Genomic DNA, 20,092 nt, shown 5'->3' with positions numbered 1-20,092 from the left:
AGATGGGCAGGAATAGAGACCAGTGACTAAAGGAAATAGGTTTTCTATATTTTTGGCTTTTAGGAAGTACTTACCTTGGCTTTGTTTCAAATGGTTTCAAGGTTGGCATTTTCTGCTTTTAAAATAGGACTGCCTAGTATAATTAGTAAGGCCCACAGCAAGCAAAGTGATTACCAAGGAATGCATGCTTCAGTCACTCCCAGACAAAGTTGATTTTATGGATCCAGATTTATTTATCTTTTTTCAGGGCCATTCTTGAGGTTCATGTTCACCTACTTAGGTCATTGAGGATTTTAAATTTGGATAGGGATTTTTTACACTTGTCATGAAAATATTTTGGCAGGATTTCTCAGGACCGTATTATGCGTGACTGACAGTCATAAATTTGAGCCAAATTTCATTTGACAGAGTTCATTAGGATTTAGGATTTTTCAAAAATGCTTGTCCCAGAAACATGGGGATCTCATCAGAAACTGAGGTGGCCACAGGATTCAGTGCTGTCATTTGGTCTTACTGATTGCCTTCATTGAAATCAAGATAGAACAGTGCATGTGGGTTCTACAGTCTTCTGAAAGTTGACTTGAAAAGTGTTTGGAAATTTCTCATGGACTTTGAATAGCTTAATGATCTTGTAAAGAATTATTTTTAGCTAGGAATCTCTACCCTCCTATAAGGGAAATAGTTATCTCCCTTTTAATTATTTATTCAATTGTTATGGAGATGGCTGTGAAAATGTTTAAGTTGGCTGATTTGTCTCTATAAAGGAGCCTTTTTGCTTCTAGAAAAGTTACTTAATGCGCACAAGAGTATTCTGTGGGTATGGGAGCCTGCTAGGGGCTTTATATGACTGTTTTTCATTTACACTCTGCTTTTGGAGATGGGCGTTTACTTATCACTGCTGTGGTGAAAGTTTTAACTTAAGTTCATTTCATCATGGTTTCTGCATTTCAGGCCATCTTACAAAACAAGTTATTTTGAAAAATATAATTTTCAAGATAAGATAGTTGACCAAATTAAAAAGTTACTTTCTCTGTTTCAGGTAAATTAGACTTACTCTTTTTTTTAGTCTGTCTCATGGGAATGATTTTTTTTTCTTGATTTGGGAAATTCTCGTTTTCTAGCTCTACCACGTTGTTACAGGGTATATCTCTAAAGCTTTTGTTCTTGGACTGATAGTTTTTTGGGGGGTTTTGTTTTATTTTTTTACTCTGTCTTAGTCTCTTCCCCCAATATACTGTAAATCTTTAAAAGTCTTTAATAAATATATCATTCACTAATTGAAATGCTTAAAAAACTACAGCAACCTGATACTTTTATGTTATTTTTCAAATTTCACTGAACTGTTTGTATTTCCAGAACCTCATTTTCTTTTTGCCAGAGCTCTTCTGTCCTCAGTGAAGTATTTTAAGTAATTCTGCTTAATTTGAGCAGTTTTTTGTAGGATTAACTAGCAGCTTTAATCCGCTTCCAGTTCTTGGCAGCTAATGAATCCTTAGGCTCCTATCTGGGTGTGTGCTTGCTTTGTTGACAGCCTGTCTGCTCGGTGATTTAGGTTGATTCGGCAGTTTTAGAACTGTTGGTGTAGAAGTGAGTCTTGGAGCAACAGAGCACCATTAAAGAAAAGGAAAGGGCAAGTACTTTTAGGATTTGCTGTGAAGTATAATGAAAGACTTAAGAGTATGTTAGTGAAAGGATTGCTGGGCCATAGCCTGCTTCATATTCATCACATAGTCATGGAAATATCTTTTGAAAAGACTGATGTAAAGGCCTGTTCTGCTACTGCTTTGTGAAATGGAAGATTGGAATTAGATGCTTAAATGGAAAATGTTCTCTTGTTGCAGCCTCTTTGAAATGTGCTGCTGGTGGGAGCTGCAGCTTCCTCCTGCTGACTCTGAGCCCCAGGCTTCGGTTGAGATGGTCCTTTCAGAAATGTGGAGCTTAGTCCAAGCCTGGATTTCAGTGGGTAGCACCTGGCATCTGTGGCTAGAAAGTCCTATGAAGTGTAAGTGCTTTATTCTCTCCTTCTCAAGAATCCCTTTTCCTTCCTTATCTTCCTTCTGTCTGCAGCTCAGCAAAGGGGAAGTACAATGAGCAATATACTGTAGTGTCTAGGGTATCAGGATTTGGTTGCATTTTCTTTATGATTCAGTGACCAAAACAAGATTATTTGTTTTTGGATGTCAACAATTCTTAAACCGTCCTAGAATTCAAAATAAAGTTGATAAATTATGACCCCTTAATATATAGTACTGACAGTATCATCCCAAGTAATTTTTCATTGACAGTCTACTTAGCAGCTGTGATATTTAAGTTTGCCACGTTTCTTTAGAGATCACTCTGTATTTTATTCTTACTCTAAAAGACAAGTATTTGAAAAGAGAGGCACATTTGACCAGTGGGTGAGGTAGCATCAAGATAAATAAGGGTGGTTAAAATGAGAGGACAGCTCTTTCACTTTGGTTCTGCCTGTTTGGGAATTTTCTGAAGACCAGTTTCTCATAGAAGTGTCCTAGGAAATTCAGCTATCTTTTAGTTTAGTTACAAAACAACAAAAACCTAGATAATTACATAATGAGCATTAAAAGATACAAGTTTTATAGGTGATTTAGTTGCTTGGAGTTAAGTGCTGTTCTCTTTTTTCCTATTTCAGAAGTACTGGTAATATTTTAAAGTAAGTTCATTCCAGAAGATTCCCATTTTAGGGAGATTTTAAGGTTCTCTTCACTGAATTTTTTCTGAAATATCTGAATCTTCAGATTTTAGCTAGGAAATTATTGAGCTTCTTCTCATTGCTAAAACTAAATCTGTATTTAAAATAAAACAGAACCAAGGCTCCATCTGTGCAAGGCATGTGAGGTTCTACAAATGAGGATTCTGAATGAAAAATGTCTCATCCTCTCGGCCTTTGTTTTCTTTATCTGTAAAGAACTGATTTGCTTATTCTCTCTTGCCCTTTCTCTCGCAGTACATTTTGGGTTCTGTTCTTAGAGGTGATTCCCAATCCTTAAGTATTTAGCTGTGTAGTAGAAGGTTGGGCTTTTCATGATTGGGAAAGCAAAGAGGTGTTACAGACTTAGGAGATGATAGTATCTTGTCATTTTGCTTCATATTTAGTAATTTAATAAATACTTTATTTAAGTACCTCTTATGGCCAAAGGATTTTGTGAGATGTAGACAGTAGTTACAATTGTTCTTTACCTTTAAAGAGCTCACAGTCTATTAGAAAAGATGAATGAAGGCCTGAGTAATTATAATAGTACAAAGTTCTACGGTTGAGCTGTCATAGAGCCAATATAAAAAGATTCCTGCCTCCAATATTTTCTTGTTATCTCTGTGTTTCATGAGTTTGAATATGATGTGTTTAGTGGTTATTTGTGTGGGTGAGTGGAGGAAAGGAATGTTCTCTGTTGCCCCAGTCTACCATAGTCTCAGTTCCAGTGCCGCTGTTCTCAGTGGTGGGGCTTTCTCAGTGACCCTGATCTCACCTAAGGCATTCTTGCTTTGCCTTGCATCTGGCAGGTCTTGCGCAGGATACTTTTATTTGCCCTGCCCTCAGTGTCAGGAGACTTCTCTTGGTCAGTAACAGCAATAGGTCTTCACCTGTGCCGTGAGGGTGACAAGATTTGCTTCCCCCACACAGCTTGAGGCTTTTGTTCAGTAAGGGAGAGGATCTAATCAGCTTTTTGTGCCTTCTATGCCATTGAGGGTTCCTGTCCAGGATCATCCTACCAAAGGAGTTTTTCTCTGGTCTTTTGCCCTATCTCCAATCTTTGTCCTGAGTATCTGGGGGAGGTCTGTGGAGAAGAGCCTGTAGGTGGTTGTGAACTCCCCTTTTGTCTGTGAGTCCCAGAGGTTTTACATGTTCATGCTTGGTCCATGCTCAGACTTTATCAGTTTGTTCATAATTTTGGCAGAATTTTTATTAATTGGTTATGTTGAGCTATGTTTCTTTTCCTCATTTGTTATGCCACAGATGAACCAGTACTCGCCTCCTATCTCCTTGGAGGTCTGTCTTTAGATTTCAGTCTACTTGGTTGCCCTGGGACCTGAGCTTTCTGATGCATTTTAAGAAGTTATTTTGTAGTTTATTTGCTTTTGTTTATTGTTAACTCAAAAGCAGTGTTCTTTCTGACTTGCTACATCTTAGACAGATGTAGAACTCCTCTCAGGTATTTTTTTTTTTAAAGATTTTATTTACTGTCAGAGAGAGCGAGCATGGGCACGCCCATATACACAAGCAGGGGGAGCTGCAGGCAGAGGGAGAAGCAGGTTCTCCGCTGAGCAGGGAGCCTGATGGGGGACTCGATCCCAGCCAGGACCCTGGGATCATGACCTGAGCCAAAGGCAGACACTTAGCCAGTTGAGCCACCCAGGCGTCTCTCCTCTCAGGTATTTTTATTTATATGTTTTAAACCCCACAAGATGATATTACTTTATATAATCAGTGTCCATTAAGATATACTCGCATCCTTAACCTTTCCATTACTCTTCATTTCTTCCTATTTCCATGTTTCCATCCAGAATTATTTTCCTGTTCCGTGAAGAACACCCTTTAGTATTTTCTTCTTTTAGGGTATATTGGTTATAAACTGTCTTCTTCTCTTTTACTATTATTTAAAAAATTTTTTGTTTATTTATCTTATTTAGTTAGTAAGTAAGTAAGCAAAGCAGCGAATAAGCAAGCAAGTAAGCACTAGACCCAGCGTGTGGCTTGAACTCATAACCCCAGGATCAAAAACCAGGTGGTCTACCAACTGAGTCAGCCAGGCACCCCTTTCTTTAGGGTCTTAAATGTCTTATTTTGTTACATTTTGGAAGGGTTTTTTGTTGGTATAAAATAACTGATTGGTAGTTATTTTCCTTCAGTACTTTGAAGATACTGGTTCCCGTTGTTAATGTTGACAAGCCAGCTATCAATCTGATTGTTGTTCTTTTAAAGAAAATATATCTTCTTTTCTCTTTTCTCTGTCCTTTAGATTTTCCTCTTTGGCCTTTTTTGTTGTTGTTAAGATTTATTAATTTATTTGAGAGAGAGCACGTGAGGGTACAGAGAGAGTCTTAACCAGATTCTGCACTGAGCGCTGAGCCCAATACAGGGCTCGATCTCATGACCTGGAGATCATGACGTGAGCCGAAACGAAGAGTTGGGACATTTAACCGACTGCGCCACCCAGGCGTCCCTCCTCTTTGGCTTCTTGACAGTGTTATTATGATGTGCCTAGTGTCTGGTTTTTCTGTCCTTCGGGTTTATAGAGCTTCTTAAGTCTGTGGGTTGGTGTCTTTTACCACTTCGGAAATTTCTCAGCCATTATCTGTAGTGCTTCTGCCCCATTTTTTCTTTTCCTTGTAGGATTTCAGTTACATGTATGTTAAAGTTTTTCACTGTGTCCCGCATGTCACTCAGATTCTTCCCATTCTTTCCCTTCTGTCTCTTTTGATTTTGTGCTTCGGTCTTATTATTTTCTCTTGATTTGTCTCTAGCATAGTAATCTTCAGTTGTCTAATTTGCAGTTTTAACCCTTCCCCCATTCGGTTATTAATTTTGGTTACTGTATTTTTCAGTTTTAGAATTTCCATTTGATTCTTTTTTATAGATTACATTTCTTAATGGACATTCTCCAGTTTGTCTTCTAATACATTAATCAGCTACTTAATTTTTTCCCAGCTGTTTATTTTGAAAAGTTCACAACTTGAAAGAACTGTAGAGTGAACACTGATAGCCCTTCTCAATTTGACAGTGTTCCATTTGCTTCTCTCTGTCTTTCTCTTTCTGTCCTTCTCTGAGTGTATTTTTTTTAACCTTGTGGAAGTAAATTGAAGACCTTTTAATGCTGTACTCCTAAACACTGACATATTTCTTGCAAGAACAAGGACACTTTTCTAAACTAAAACCATTGTTACTCTAGAAATATAACTTTGGCATAATGGTATTATCTAATACACAGCCTATATTCAGATTTCCCAATAGCTTTTATTTTTTATTATTTTTCGTAATCCAGGATCCATTTAAGGAAAATGCATTGCTTGTAGTTGGTCTTTTTAGTTCTTCAGGGTATTTTGGTTTTTCTTTTATGATAGTGACACTAAAAAACAAATCTAGGCCCATTGTTTGTTTTTAATATGCCCCACTGTTTGGATTTGTCTCATCATTTTCTCCTGATTTCATTCAGGTAAAACATTTTTTGGAGGAATACTACACAGTTGATAATTTGTTGTTTTCAGTGAAACACATCAGGAGTAGTATAAAAATTTGTTCCAGGCACCTGGGTGGCTCAATCGTTAAGCGTCTGCCTTCGGCTCAGGTCATGATCCCAGGGTCCTGGGATCGAGCCCCGCATCGGGCTCCCTGCTTGGCGGGAAGCCTGCTTCTCCCTCTCCCTCTCCCCCTGCTTGTGTTCCTGCTCTCGCTATCTCTCTCTCTCTCTCAAATAAATAAAATCTCAAAAAAAAAAAATTGTTCCATTATTGGTGATGTTAAGTTTTGTCACTTCAGTTAAGACATCATAATGTTTTAGTCCTCATTCCATTATCTAGGTACATTATTTTCTATTGTCATTTTTCTTTTCCCTTTGTTGTTGTTGTTATTTAGTCTTGCTTTTGTTTGATACTGGATATATTATGAAAAGTTGAAGGGATAATAAATGATGTTTTCTCCTGACATGATTTCTTTTGCTTCTGGCGGTTTTTTATAATAGGACCAAAGCCCTTTAATCTAAAAAGAGATGGAGCAGATTCTAAACTGTTTTTCTTTCGTTTGGTGATAAAATATACATAACATAAAATTTACCATTTTTAACTATTTTATCTTATTTATTTTTAAAGATTTATTTATTTGAGAGGGAGAGGGCATGTGCATGTGCGCATGGGGGGGGGCATAGGGAGAGGGGGAGAGAAACTTTAGCAGACTCCTCGCCGAGCTCGGAGCCTGATGTGGGGCTCGATCCCAGGACCTTGAGATGACCTGAGCCGAAACCAAGAATCGGTTGCTCAATCGACTGCACCACCCAGGGGCCCCCATTTTAGCTATTTTAAAGTGTACATTTAGTGGCATTAAATACATTCACCTTAAGGTACCACCATTACTTTTTTTTTTTTTTTTTTTAAATATGACAGGGAGAGAGAGACAGCAAGAGAGGGAACACAAGCAGGGGGAGTGGGAGAGGGAGAAGCAGGTTTCCCGCAGAGCAGGGAGCCCGACGCGGGGCTCGATCCCGGGACCCTGGGATTACGACCTGAGCCGAAGGCAGATGCTTAATGACTGAGCCACCCAGGTGCCCCAAATGTACCACCATTACCACAGTGCATCTCCAGAACTTTTCATCTTCAGCTGAAACTCTGTACCCATCAAACAGTAACTCTCCCCATTATCCTCTCCCTTCAAGGCCTGGCAATCAAAATTCTAACTTTGTCTCTATGAATCTGACTACTCTTGGTACTTCATATTAGTAGAATCGTGCAGTATTTGTCCTTTTGTGTCTGGTTTATTTCACTTAGCAAAATGTCCTCAAGGTTTATCCATGTTATAGCATGTAATGGTACTTCTTAAGGCTGAATAATAATCATTGTATGTGTATACCACATTTTGTTTATCCATTCATCTTTCAGTTAGCATTTGAGTTGTTTTCAACCTTTGGCTATTTTGAAGTATGCTGCTATGAACGTTGGTGTGTATAAATATCTGAGTCCCTACTTTCCATTGTTTGGGGCATATACTCAGAAGCAGAATTGCTGGATCACACGGTAATTTTATTTTTAATTTTTGAGGCTCAGATGGTTAACACTTAACTATCTGAGCCACCCAGCCACCCCGTGTTGTGTAGTATTCAGTGTACAAGTCTTTTTGCTTCCTTACTTTATTGCTGAGTAGATTCTGTTCTTTTTTTGATGCTGTTGTAATTTGATGCAATTGCTTTCTTAATTCCTTTTTCAAATTGTTCATTGTTAATGTATAAAAATTGTTCATGTTTAATATATAAAAACTGATTTGGGGTGTTGATTTTGTATTTTGCAACTTTCCTGAATTCATCTATTGGTTCTAACAGGTTTTTTTGGAATCTTTAGGGTTTTCTACATATAAGATCATGTCATATGTAAGTAATCATCATTTTACCCCTTCCTGTCCAATTTGAATGCCTTTTCTTTTTCTTGCTTAATTGCTTTAGCTGGAACTTCCAATAAAAACTTCCAATGCCGTGTTGAATTTAAGTGGCAAAAATGGGCATCCTTGTCTTGTTGCTGATCTTAGAGTTTTGAAAAGCTGCCAGTGACCATTGAGTAAGATGTTCATTGTGGGTTTTTCATGTATGGTCTTTTTTATGTTGAGATAGTTTTCTCTTTTCCTAGTTTGTTGAGTGTCATGAAAGGGCGTTACATTTTGCCAAATGCTTTTTCTGCATCAATTGAAATGTTAGTCTTTTTTCCCCCTTCATTCTTTTAACATGTGGTATATTACACTTTTAAATTTTTTTATGTTGAACCACCCTGCATTCCATGAATAAATCTCACTTGGTCATGGTGTATAATCCTTTAATGTACTGTTGAATTTGGTTTGCTAGCATGTTATTGAGGGTTTTTTTCATCAATATTTAAATTGGTCTGTAGTTTTCTTGTAGTATCTTTGGCTTTGGTATCGGAGTAGTACTGGTTTCATAGAATAAATTAGGAAGCATTCTCTCCTCCTCTTCAGTTTTTTGGAAGAGTGTGAGAAATATTGGTCTTTAAATGTTTGGTAGAAAACACCAGGAAAGCCATCTGGTCCTGGGCTTTTCTTTATTGGAAGGTTTTGATTCAGTATTTTTACTAGTTATAGCAATATAGTCTATTTAGATTTTCTATTTCTTCTTGATTCAGTCTTGGTACATTGTATGTTTCTGTCTGCCCATTCATCTACAGTATCCAATTTGTTGATATACTGTTGTTCATAGTATTTCTTATAATCTTTTTTTATTCTGTAAAATTGGTAGTAAGTCCTCACTTCCATTTCTTTTTTCCTAGTTAATATAGCTAAAGGTTTGGCTTTTTTTTTTTTTTTTATCTTTTCAAAGAATCAAATCTTTGTTTTTCTGTTCTCTTTTTTATTTATCTTTGCTACAATTTTTATTATTTTCTTCCTTGTGCTAGCTTTGGGTTTAGTTTGTTCTTTTTCTGCTTCCTTAAGGTGTAAAGTTAGGTTGTTGATCTGAGATATTTCTTTTTTAACATAAATGTGTGTGGCTATGAATTTCCCTCTAAATGCTATTTTTGCTGCATCTCATAAACTTTGGTATGTTGTGTTTCTATTTTCATTTATGTTAAGATATTTTCAGTTTCTCTTCTTGTCTTATTGTTTTAAGAATGTGTTACTTTTGGGGCACCTGGCTGGCTCAGTTGGAAAAGCATGTGACTCTTGATCTCGGGTTTGTGAGTTCGAGCCCCACATTGGGTGTAGAGATTACTTTTTAAAAAATCTAAAATATGGGACGCCTGGGTGGCTCAGTCGTCAAGCATCTGCCTTTGGCTCGGGTCATGATCTCAGGATCCTGGGCTTGAGCCCCACATCGGAATCCCTGCTCGGCAGGGGGCCTGCTTCTCCCTCTGCCACTCCCCCTGCTTGTGTTCCCTCTCTTGTTGTGTCTCTGCCAAATAAATAAATAAAATCTTTTAAAAAGATCCAAAATAAAAATGATGTTTGGAAAATAAATCTTTGCATCCCCACCCCCAGGTTTAACAGTCCAGAAGGAAATGGGCTTTTTGTTTTGTTTTGACTTTTGGTTCTGCCCTTCCTTTTTGAGATCTCTACTTCTAATTTATTTTTATTTTTTTAAAGATTTATTTATTTATTTATGTAATGTGTGCATGTATGTATTTATTGGGGGGGAGGTGCACACAGAGGGAGAGGGTGAGGGAGAAGCTGACTCCCTGCTGAGCAGGGATCCCGATGCGGGGCTCAATCCCAGGACCCTGGGATCGTGACCTGAGCCGAAGGCAGACACTTAACGACTGACCCACCCAGGCGCCCAGTCTTGTTGTTTTAAAAAATATGCTTTTTGAGTGTCTTTTAATCTGTAAGTTCTCTCTCTCTAGATTATTTAACTGTTGGGAAATCTGGGCCATTTGACCTGTTGAGTTACTCTATGTTGTGGATTTTGCTGATTGCATAGTTACCATGCAGCTCTAGTCTCCTCTGTGTTTCCTGCAAATTGCCAGCTTCATCCAAAGGTTTGATGAGACACAAGTTTGATCCTCTTGTCATTGTGGTATCCTGTTCTTTTGTCAGGATGCACATAATATTTGGTTGGTTGTTCTCATGATCTGTGAAACAAATTACCTTAAAACAAAAATTGTTTCATGGGTACTCAGCTGGCTCAGTCAGTAGAGCATGTGACTCTTGATCTCAGGATTGTGAGTTCAAGCCCCACATTGAGCATGGAGCCTCCTTAAAAAAAAAATTTAAAAAACAAAAACAAAAATCATTTCATTGTATCTCACAATTTTATAGGTCACGTATTTGAGCAGGACTTTGAATTCTAATTCTCCATGAAGTTTGGTGGATGGGCTGGTCTGGAGGTTCTAAGATGGCTTCATTTTCATGACTGACACTGATAGAAATGGCTGGAAGGCTGGACTTAGCCGCCCTCCTTTTGCTTTCCATGTAGTCTAGGTCTCTTTACATTGTCTCTCCAGTAGAGAACTCTGAGTTGTTGGGTTTTTTTTTTCTTTTTAAAGATTTTATTTCTTTATTTCTTTATTTGACAGAGAGAAACACAGCGAGTGAGGAAACACAAGCAGGGGGAGTGGGGAGAGGGAGAAGCAGGCTTCCCGCTCAGCAGGGAGCACGATGATGCAGGCTCAATCCCAGGACCCTCGGATCATGACCTGACCCAAAGGCAGACACTTAACAACTGAGCCACCCAGGCGCCCCCCTGTTTCTTTTTTAAAGTTCACCCACTAATTTTATCCCCTATCCATGAATATTTCCTGTAGCAATTATTACTGTGGTGTTGAAATAGTAATTGTCTATTTTTCTCATTCCTTCTTACCTTTATTAACTAAGCATTCTTCTGTAAAAATGATGTTTTATATATTACAAATAACTTCACACTTATTTATTTGGTCATTGTTCACATCAGTATGGACTCATGGCATTTGCTTTATTTTTGAGTTTATAATCCAATACTATCATAATCCATTTTCTTACACTAGGTTTTTTATCTTTGGCCATTGAGCTCTTTCATGTTGGCTTCTGTGTCCTTTGGACTTTAGACTGGTTTTTTTGTTTGTTTTTAGATTCAGCAATTGTTTAATGTTATCGTGTCCAATTTATTTAGATGGATAGCCAATATCTCTGTGTTTTTCTGGTAGACTAGTTTTTAAAATGTTTTTCTGGCCTGCTTTCAGGCCAGAATAACATAGAGATGTTATTCTGTTCATTATTTTCTTTTTCCCCCTGTATCTGTATATGGCATTTGGCTTCAATTGCTTATTTTTTATGAAATTAGTCTTTCTGAACTTTAGGAGGCATGGCTAAGGGTAGTATTTCCATCTTCAAAGAACTTCCTTTTCTGTTGTTTTCTTATAGTATTTACAAATGTGGTTTGATTTCTAAGATTTCCTAGTTTTGTTATCTTCTCCTTTTCTTCTTTTGTCTCTATTTTACTTATCCTGTATAATTTTGATTCTGTTCACAGCATTCTATCTTCAGTTTGGAGTCCTGTCCTTCATTTCAGGAATTTATAGAAGCTAGACTGTACCATCTCCTTAGATGTTATGTAGGCCTCTTCCACTCACCTCTTCTACTCACCTGCTTTCAGATCAGACAAAACCTCTTCTATTTTCAGTCCTCAAATTGTCTCTCTTTTCTTTCCATTGAATACTTTTTGGCTCTTTTGGTGTTCCTCTTGCCTTATATCCGTTAGATACCCTGTTATTTTTCTCTGCTTCTGCTTTTACTGAAGCTGAAACTACACAGGTCTTACAGATGTCACTGGTTTGTCCCCAACCACTTATATTTTGGGGTTCTTAGACATAACAAGATAATACCTGGTTTTGTTGTAAATGCCCATAGTGCTTTAGTTTTGCTCTTTAACTGCTGTGTTTTTATGAGGGCATTTATGGAGATTCCAAGGTTTCATAGAATCTTTTTGCTATTATTTTTTTAAAATAACAGTTTGAGGGGAGCCTGCCTGGCTCAGTTGGTAGAACATGCGACTTGTGATCTCAGGGTCATGAGTTCAAACCCCACATTGGGTATAGAGCTTACTTAAAAAAAAAACAAAAGCCGGGGACACCTGGGTGGCTCAGTTGTTAAACATCTGCCTTCGGCTCAGGTCATGATCTCAGGGTCCTGGGATCAAGTCTCGCATTGGGCTTCCTGCTCAGCGGGAGAGTCTGCTTCTCCCGCTCCCTCTGTGCTCGCGCGCTCTCTCTCTCTCTCTCAAATAAATAAAATCTTTTTTTAAAAAAGCCAATAAACTAGATTATAAAGTATCAGTTTGAGAAAAATATATTTTGATGGCATATTAAACTCCAGATGTGCTTGAGTTACTGGTTAGATACTAAATAGCTAAAAACTTATGTGGCTGGAAGATTTTTTCTGTGACATAATGTTTTATGCTTATTTTCCACTGTCTTATTTGATTGAAAGCTAAGTTTTATGTTAATTAACCTCTAATGAACTTCAGTGTCTCTGTTTTCAATTTACTTTGGGAACTTGTACAGGCCATTTATTCTGCCTGTTTCTCTTTATTGACTCCTGTTTATCTTTGGAAAGATCTTGAAGAATGATTATGTATTACTTGTGAAGTGCTCTAGCTTTATAAGAAATTGACTGGGTGAATCTTTGTGATCTCCTTCCACAATTGCTTCTGCTCCTGAATTGAGATTGCAAATTTTTTTTTCAGTTCATTATTGCCAGCCTACTTTAGCCTTCTCCCAAGAAGAGGCAGTTTGGTAGAATTGGATTAAAATTAATCAGTTGTTAATTAGTTGCCTACTGTGTACTGCACAACTTTGTTCCCAAAGTTATCTTTCAAAATAGAACTCTTTTATAACTGTGACTATCCGTTAGAGACCAAATCCTATGCTTTCATTCCATTATTATTTCCATAGATAGATTTATTTTCTCCTATGAAAATGATTTTAGTAGTAAGTGTATATTAGCACTTTGCCAAACATAAATACATTAGAAAATAATAGAAGTATGTGAAATAATATTCATTTAGGGTGAGATTTTTTTTCTGCTAAAAGGAACTAAAGATTGAAATGTAGGTCTACTGAGACCTATTTATAGATATATTAAAATGGTTATCAGATTCAATTCTCAAAAGTAGACAAAAGCTTATAAAAGTGGAAAAGAAACATCTAACCAGATAGGGTTGGAAGTTACACAGTGACATTTTAGTTTTAGTAGGAGCTTTTGGGACTTTTTTCTTCCTACTCTCTCCCCTACACAATTAATGATTCTGATCAGCAAGGTTAGACCTATTGATCTGATTGATAACTCTCATGCCTTCCTAGAATGAGTCAGAAGGATTTAGGTAATACTTTTGTTGAACAGGACCTATAAATACATAGTTTGAGGTATTGGCTAAATTAGTGGGTAATTTAGCTTGTCGGGTTTTTATTATATTGGTCTACATATGTTTTTACGTGTATTGAGGTGTAACATTAAAATTACTTAGTACAATAGTCTTTAAGACATTTTTGTCTGATCTGCTTTCAGGTTCATGCATGGGAGATTTCAGACCAATTGTTACAGATCCGACAGGATGTGGAATCATGCTACTTTGCTGCACAGACCATGAAAATGAAGATTCAGACCTCATTTTATGAGCTCCCCACAGACTCTCATGCCTCTTTACGGGACTCATTACTAACCCATATCCAGAACTTGAAAGACTTGTCACCTGTCATTGTAACGCAGGTAAATCCTGTGCTTCTCATTAGGGAAATTTGTAAGGCCATTTGGATTTATCAGATTTTGATTGACATTGCTAGGCCATGTGAAGTAATGTTAACTTTATTATGGACTTAATGGTATATTCTTAAGTGGATAGAAAGTGAAAATCTTCTATGTTAATATTAGAGTTCATTTGATTTCAAACCATTTTAAATACCAGAAGTGGGGGAGATGAGTATAGGTTTTCACAGGCAGGCATATGTGCCCCCCCCAACCCTATTAAAATTGCAGATGATAAAAATATTGTATACTCTTCTGTTCTGGGTCAGAGGTCTGCCTACTTGCCTTTAAAAAAATCGTTTCTGGACCAGTTGGCTAGTAAAAGTCTTACGAATGAAACAGTGAAGCATCTGGCTCTTCCCCCTTAGACTGGTAAATACATTAGAAAGGAAAACTGGAAGCTTCAGTGAATACATACTCATGTGTGTTCTCTGCCTGGCATAGAAGTGCCCTTGAAGAGGAAGGAGGCTTTTGCATAAGGCTTCAAGATGAGAAATGGAAAGAGAAGGGAAATGGCATTCCATTACTTGAGGATTAAGTCAAAGGGCTGACTTTGTCAGTAACTTTGGCCTTTTGGCAAAGTATAATTTATCTGTCCATGAAGTTCTGTGGTATTGCCAAATAAAAGTAAGTATTGATATATTCTGAGGAAAATCTATAGTCTGTTCTTTCTGATTTCTTTTTGTTGTTTTTTGGTTTTGTTTTTTCATTTTTAGAGGTTAACTTTTAAATCCTAGCAATTTGTAGCTAGCCCAGAAGAGTTTACATTATATATGTAGTTGTGGAGGTGAGGAGAGGTGGGTGGGTGGGGTGTCAGTCTTTGTTGTCATATTGTTTGGATAAAGTTTAGTTTCTTTGCTTTCCAATTAATATTGATGGTAACCCTGTTTCTGTTCATCTGTTTCTATTCATTTATTTAATCTCTCTTTTTATTCAGCTGGCTTTAGCAATAGCAGACCTTGCCCTACAGATGCCTTCCTGGAAGGGATGTGTACAAACATTGGTGGAAAAGTAAGTAACTTGTATTAACTATATTCTAGCATTTGGAATTACTATTAACCTTGTACAAAGAGAAATTTGTTCGCATTAGCTAGACATTTGGGATATTTCCCCAAACACTTAACAAAGAATTATTATTAACTTTTGTTAGGTTAAAAGAAAATCATTTAAAATTTAAATATTACAGAAGTGTGTCATGTGGAACATAAAAGGCCCTCATAATTTATACACACATGTTCCTTGAATTAACTGCAGCAAAGTCTTTCATTGTCTTGTGGATCACTCCCACTAACTGACATGTCAGCAGTTCTATAAAAACATTGTCAGAATGTTTAAGATTATATTAAATTAGAAATCATTATGAGTAAAAGTTCTTACTAATTGGGGTTTATTTCATATCTGTCAAAGGGACAGTATGATTTTCAGTTACACGGAGCCTGCTACTTTGAATAAAAGCATTTCCTCATGGTCTTGGCCGGATAATCTTGATATTTGTTTGCATTTTGGCATTTGGTTAGGGTATTATTTTTGAGCAAAGTGGATGTCCTTTTTGCCTAATCCAACTACAATGTGTCATTAAATCTTTATATGGATAGTTGTTTTTTTTTAAGATTTTATTTATTTATTTGACAGAGAGAGACACAGAGAGAGAGAGCACAAGCAGGGGGAGTGGGAGAGGGAGAAGCAGGCTTCCCGTGGAGCTGGGAGCCCGATGTGGGCCTCGATCCCAGGACCCTGGGATCATGACCTGAGCCGAAGGCAGCCGATTAATGACTGAGCCACCCAGGCACCATGGATAGTTTGTTTATTTTTTTAAAGAAAATTTTCATTAAGAAAATTAACACATGTTCCTTGAAAAAACTCTAATAGTGTGGAAGCTTTCAAAGTAAAAGCCTTTCTCTCTCCCTATTTCTGTATTTCATAAGTAACCACTATTAATGGTTGACTGTATAGCCCTCCAGACTTTAAGCATTTTAAAATAAATAAGTGCGTATATATTCTAATATATCTATGTGTTTGTTCACTCATATGTAATATATTTCATATACTTTTTATATAGTACGTTGTAGACATCTTTTCATGTTAGGACATAGATATTTCATTCACTCTAATGGCTGTGTATGTTCCATTGTATAACTGTCTGTAACCTTTTTTATTCTAATAATGGAGGACCTTTATATTTTCCCAATATTTTTGCTATTATGAGAAAGTATTGCAGTGCATATATTTATATACTTTGCATGTGTATGTGAGATTTTCTGAGAGAAATTTCTGGAAGTGGAGTTGCTGGGTCACAGATGATGCAAGTTGAAATTTTGATTTCCAGATACCTTTCCAAAAAATTTTATCTGTTTTTCCTCCATTTTAACAGTCGTGAGAATGCTGCTCTTGTTGTTACAGGTTATTCTGAAGCCTGTTGTTATCTTGTGATTGTGTATTTTCTGACTCTGAGTAACTTTAATCTCTCCCCTTTCCTTTTCCAGATATAGCAATGATGTAACTTCTCTGCCTTTTCTGCTGGAGATCCTTACAGTGTTACCTGAAGAAGTACATAGTCGTTCCTTACGAATTGGGGCTAACCGGCGCACAGAAATTATAGAAGATTTGGCCTTCTACTCTAGTACAGTGGTATCTCTATTGGTGAGTAAATGTGAAATACTGAGTTGTTCTGTAGGGGCAAAAAGCCATGGTGGTTATTTTTTAATTCAGTTGCATTATTGTGAAATACGATTTCTTTGCAAAAATTGGCAATGATAATACTGTGACTTTTATAGAACACTTTACAGTTAAATACTTTCATATTCAGAAACTATACTTTTTGAGCTTGTAAGTAACACTGTGAGGATGATGTTATTTCCATTTTATGAATGATGTAAACGGGCTTTAGACTTATACAACTGTTAGTTCAGAATTTGAACTCAGGCTTTGTGATTACACATCCCTTGCTTTTCTACTACTTCATGGTACAAACTGTTGGCTCTTGACAAAGAACCATGCTAATGTATAAATTTACTTAAGGAAAGGATCCTCTCTTAAGGATCAGTTGAGATTTGATAGGGAAGTGGTTCAGGACTTTAATTGACCTTTGGGCAATATCACAATTACAGATTAGGTAATACTACACTATCTTTTTAAAAAGAGTTAAATGTGATTAGGTCCTTTTTGACTAGGTGGACATTTTAATGCTGTAGACCAGTGATGGGTAAATTTATGGCCTATGAGCTAGTCACCTATTTTTGCAAATAGTTTTACTGTAACATAGTCATGCCCATTCAGTTATGTATTGTGTACGTCCATAATTTTGAGCTGAAGTGGCAGAGTTGAATAATTTTCACAGAGACCACATATAGTCTATAAAATCTAAAGTATTTACTCTTTGGCCCTTTAAAGAAAATATTTGCTGGTTCTTGAACTTGATGGTATTAAATTATCTAGCCGCCACATCTCATTTTTAGGTCTTTATAGTCTAGATCAATTTTTTCAATAATGTGGTTATAGATTATTTTTCAGGGAATTGTTTCAGTACTTTTGGAACATCATAGAACTTTTTATTTTTTTTTAATTTTTATTTAAAGATGATAGTTGCTTGAGAGTTGGGTTTTTTTGTTGTTTTTTTTTTAAGATTTTATTTATCTTGACAGAGAGACAGTAAGAGAAGGAACACAAGCAGGGGGAGTGGGAGAGGGAGAAGCAGGCTTCCCTCTGAGCAGAGAGCCCGATGTGGGGCTCAATCCCAGGACCCTGGGATCATGACCTGAGCTGAAGGCAGACACTTAATGACTGAGCCACCCAGGCACCCCAGAACTTTTTATTTGAAAAAGAAATTTTTTACTTAAAATTGCCTTCAGATCGGTGTTAGAAATTCACTGGAAAATTACTCTTTTATATGCATTTTTCAGAATTTATTTTAAGGAGATAGTATTATTGAGAATTAGAAAATACAAACTATATTCAAACCATCTGGAGATCACAGTTAACCCTTTAGTACATATCCTCTATGAACATATGACAAATTTTTGAAATACAAATGAGATTATATTTTACCTATCCTTCTATAGCCTGCTTTTTCAGTCATCCAGCTTCATCTTTCCATTTCAGTAAATTTTTATATCATCTAATAAATACCCAGACCATCTTCACATTCCCCAAGTTCATCCTAAAATAGCCTTTACAGCATTTTTCCAAATCAGTATCCAGTCTAGAACCATGCCTTGTATCAGTTTATTATGATTCCTTTTTTTTTTTTTAAGATTTTATTTATTTGACAGAGAGAGAGCAAGTACACAACAGGCAGAACGGCAGACAGAGGGAGAGGGAGAAGCAGGCTCCCCGCTGAGCAGGGAGCCCAATGCGGGGCTCAGTCCCAGGACACTGGGATCATGACCTGAGCCAAAGGCAGACGCTTAACTGACTGAGCTACCCCGGCGCCCCAGTTTATTATGATTCCTAATCACAGTCCCTCTTCCCCTTCTTTTCAAAATGACACTGATTGAGTTGAGATTGGACCAGTTATTTTATAGATTTTCTTGCCTTTTGGATTTTCTGGTTGCTTTGTCTTTGTTTCATTTAGTTTGTTTTTCTGTTCTCTGTATTTCCTTTAATTGGAAGTTGTATCTAAAACAGCCTTTCTCAGTAGGGATTCCTCTAGAGAATTAAGCCTTAATGCCCTAAGGCATCCATTGTATGGAACAAATTCTCTCCTATGCATTAATAATGGTACAAGTATACTATCCTTAGGATAATGGAGAAAACAGTCACCCAAATAATTTTCTGTAGGACTTAATTCTTTCCAGAACCCTGGTTGAGAAAGAAAGACTTAATGATTGATTTTAAAAGGTTAAAGATTTTTAAATTTTTATTTATTTATTTTTAAGGGGGGGGCGACAGAGAGGGAGAGAGAGAATCTTAAAGCAGGCTCCATGCCCAGTGCAGAACCTGACATAAAGCTTGATTCCACAACCCTGAGATTGTGACCTGAGCCAAAATCAAGAGTCGGACACTTAAATCAACTGAGCCACCCAGATGCCCCAAAAGGTTAAACATTATTGACTGGAATACATCATAGATACTTCATGTGTCATCTTATCAGAAGAGAAATACTTTTTGGTGACCTTCCATTCGTGATGTTAGGATTGACTAGATTAGGATGCATTTTTCAACTTACCATTTATTTTAAGTTTGATTCTTCCGTTTATAAAGTTTGTTTTCCTCCTTGTAATGCAATTTGTATGATGGTAGTTCATAAAATAGAAAATGTTCAATTCCATATCAACCTTTGCCTAAAGATTTTAAATTCTAGTTGGTAATCATTGTCTTAATAATTTCATCGTGGGGCGCCTGAGTGGCTCAGTCGTTAAGTGTCTGCCTTCAGCTCAGGTCATGGTCCCAGGGTCCTGGATCGAGCCCCGCATCGGGCTCCCTGCTCCACGGGAAGCCTGCTTCTCCCTCTCCCACTCCCCCTGCTTGTGCTCTCTCTCTGTCGCTGTGTCTCTCTCTGTCAAATAAATAAAATCTTTTTAAAAAAAATTTCATTGTGGTTTGCAAAATAATATTTTAATAATTCTGTCATTCTTTCTGTGTATGTATTAGTTGGTATTCTTGTGAGTATTCTGGCATTCTTCTAGGAAAGCACTATAAATCTTAATTCTTTTTTAATTTCCTGTTTGCAAAATAGGGTTTTGTTTTAAATCTGCCTCAAGTGTCACTGTTTTTTTTTCTGACATCTCTTTATGGAGTGTTATGACTCATGGGTTTTCATTGATTCAGGGTCTCAACTAAAATCTTTCTTTTGATGCTTAAAATATTATAACTTTGGCCACTGGAGCATTTCTCTCCTTCCTAACACAAAAAGAGGACTAATACCTTGTTACCTCCTTGCCCCAGATCTAGAATCCTTTTAGTATCAGTCTGTGTTTAGTCAGAAGAGAGAAACCACATAGTAGTATGTGGGAATGTTTAATACAAAGAATGATTAATTCTAACTGGAGATTACAGTGATGAGGGATTGTCTGGTAAGAAGTAAAGAGAGCTCTAAAGAATATAGCCATAAAACAGAAACAAGGAGCAGACATTAACCCCAAGGCTAAGATAGAGTTTCCAAGGAAGGAGGAGTTCACCCCCTCCCAAGGCTAAGATCCAGACCCTGTTGTAGAAGGC

General features: G+C 37.0%; 1 protein-coding gene across 2 annotated transcripts in view; it reads left to right on the top strand.

The window, feature by feature from the left end:
* The window catches only part of TNPO3 (transportin 3), a 79,606-nt gene that overhangs the window by 10,356 nt on the left and 49,158 nt on the right, over nt 1-20,092 (top strand). For both annotated transcript variants that reach the window (XM_088018468.1, XM_028104988.2), the window contains exons 2-4: nt 13,700-13,900; nt 14,874-14,947; nt 16,420-16,576. In XM_088018468.1, coding sequence (XP_087874594.1) covers nt 13,700-13,900; nt 14,874-14,947; nt 16,420-16,576 — 432 coding nt within the window. The remainder of the gene's footprint in view (nt 1-13,699; nt 13,901-14,873; nt 14,948-16,419; nt 16,577-20,092) is intronic.

Source organism: Eumetopias jubatus, unplaced genomic scaffold, assembly GCF_037043125.1.
Source record: "Eumetopias jubatus isolate StellerSeaLion01/CBP00866 unplaced genomic scaffold, mEumJub1_p1.0 scaffold_14, whole genome shotgun sequence".
In the NCBI taxonomy this organism is placed as follows: domain Eukaryota; kingdom Metazoa; phylum Chordata; class Mammalia; order Carnivora; family Otariidae; genus Eumetopias; species Eumetopias jubatus.
The sequence above is the reverse complement of the archived record's forward strand: the minus strand, read 5'-3'. Positions and strand labels throughout refer to the sequence as shown.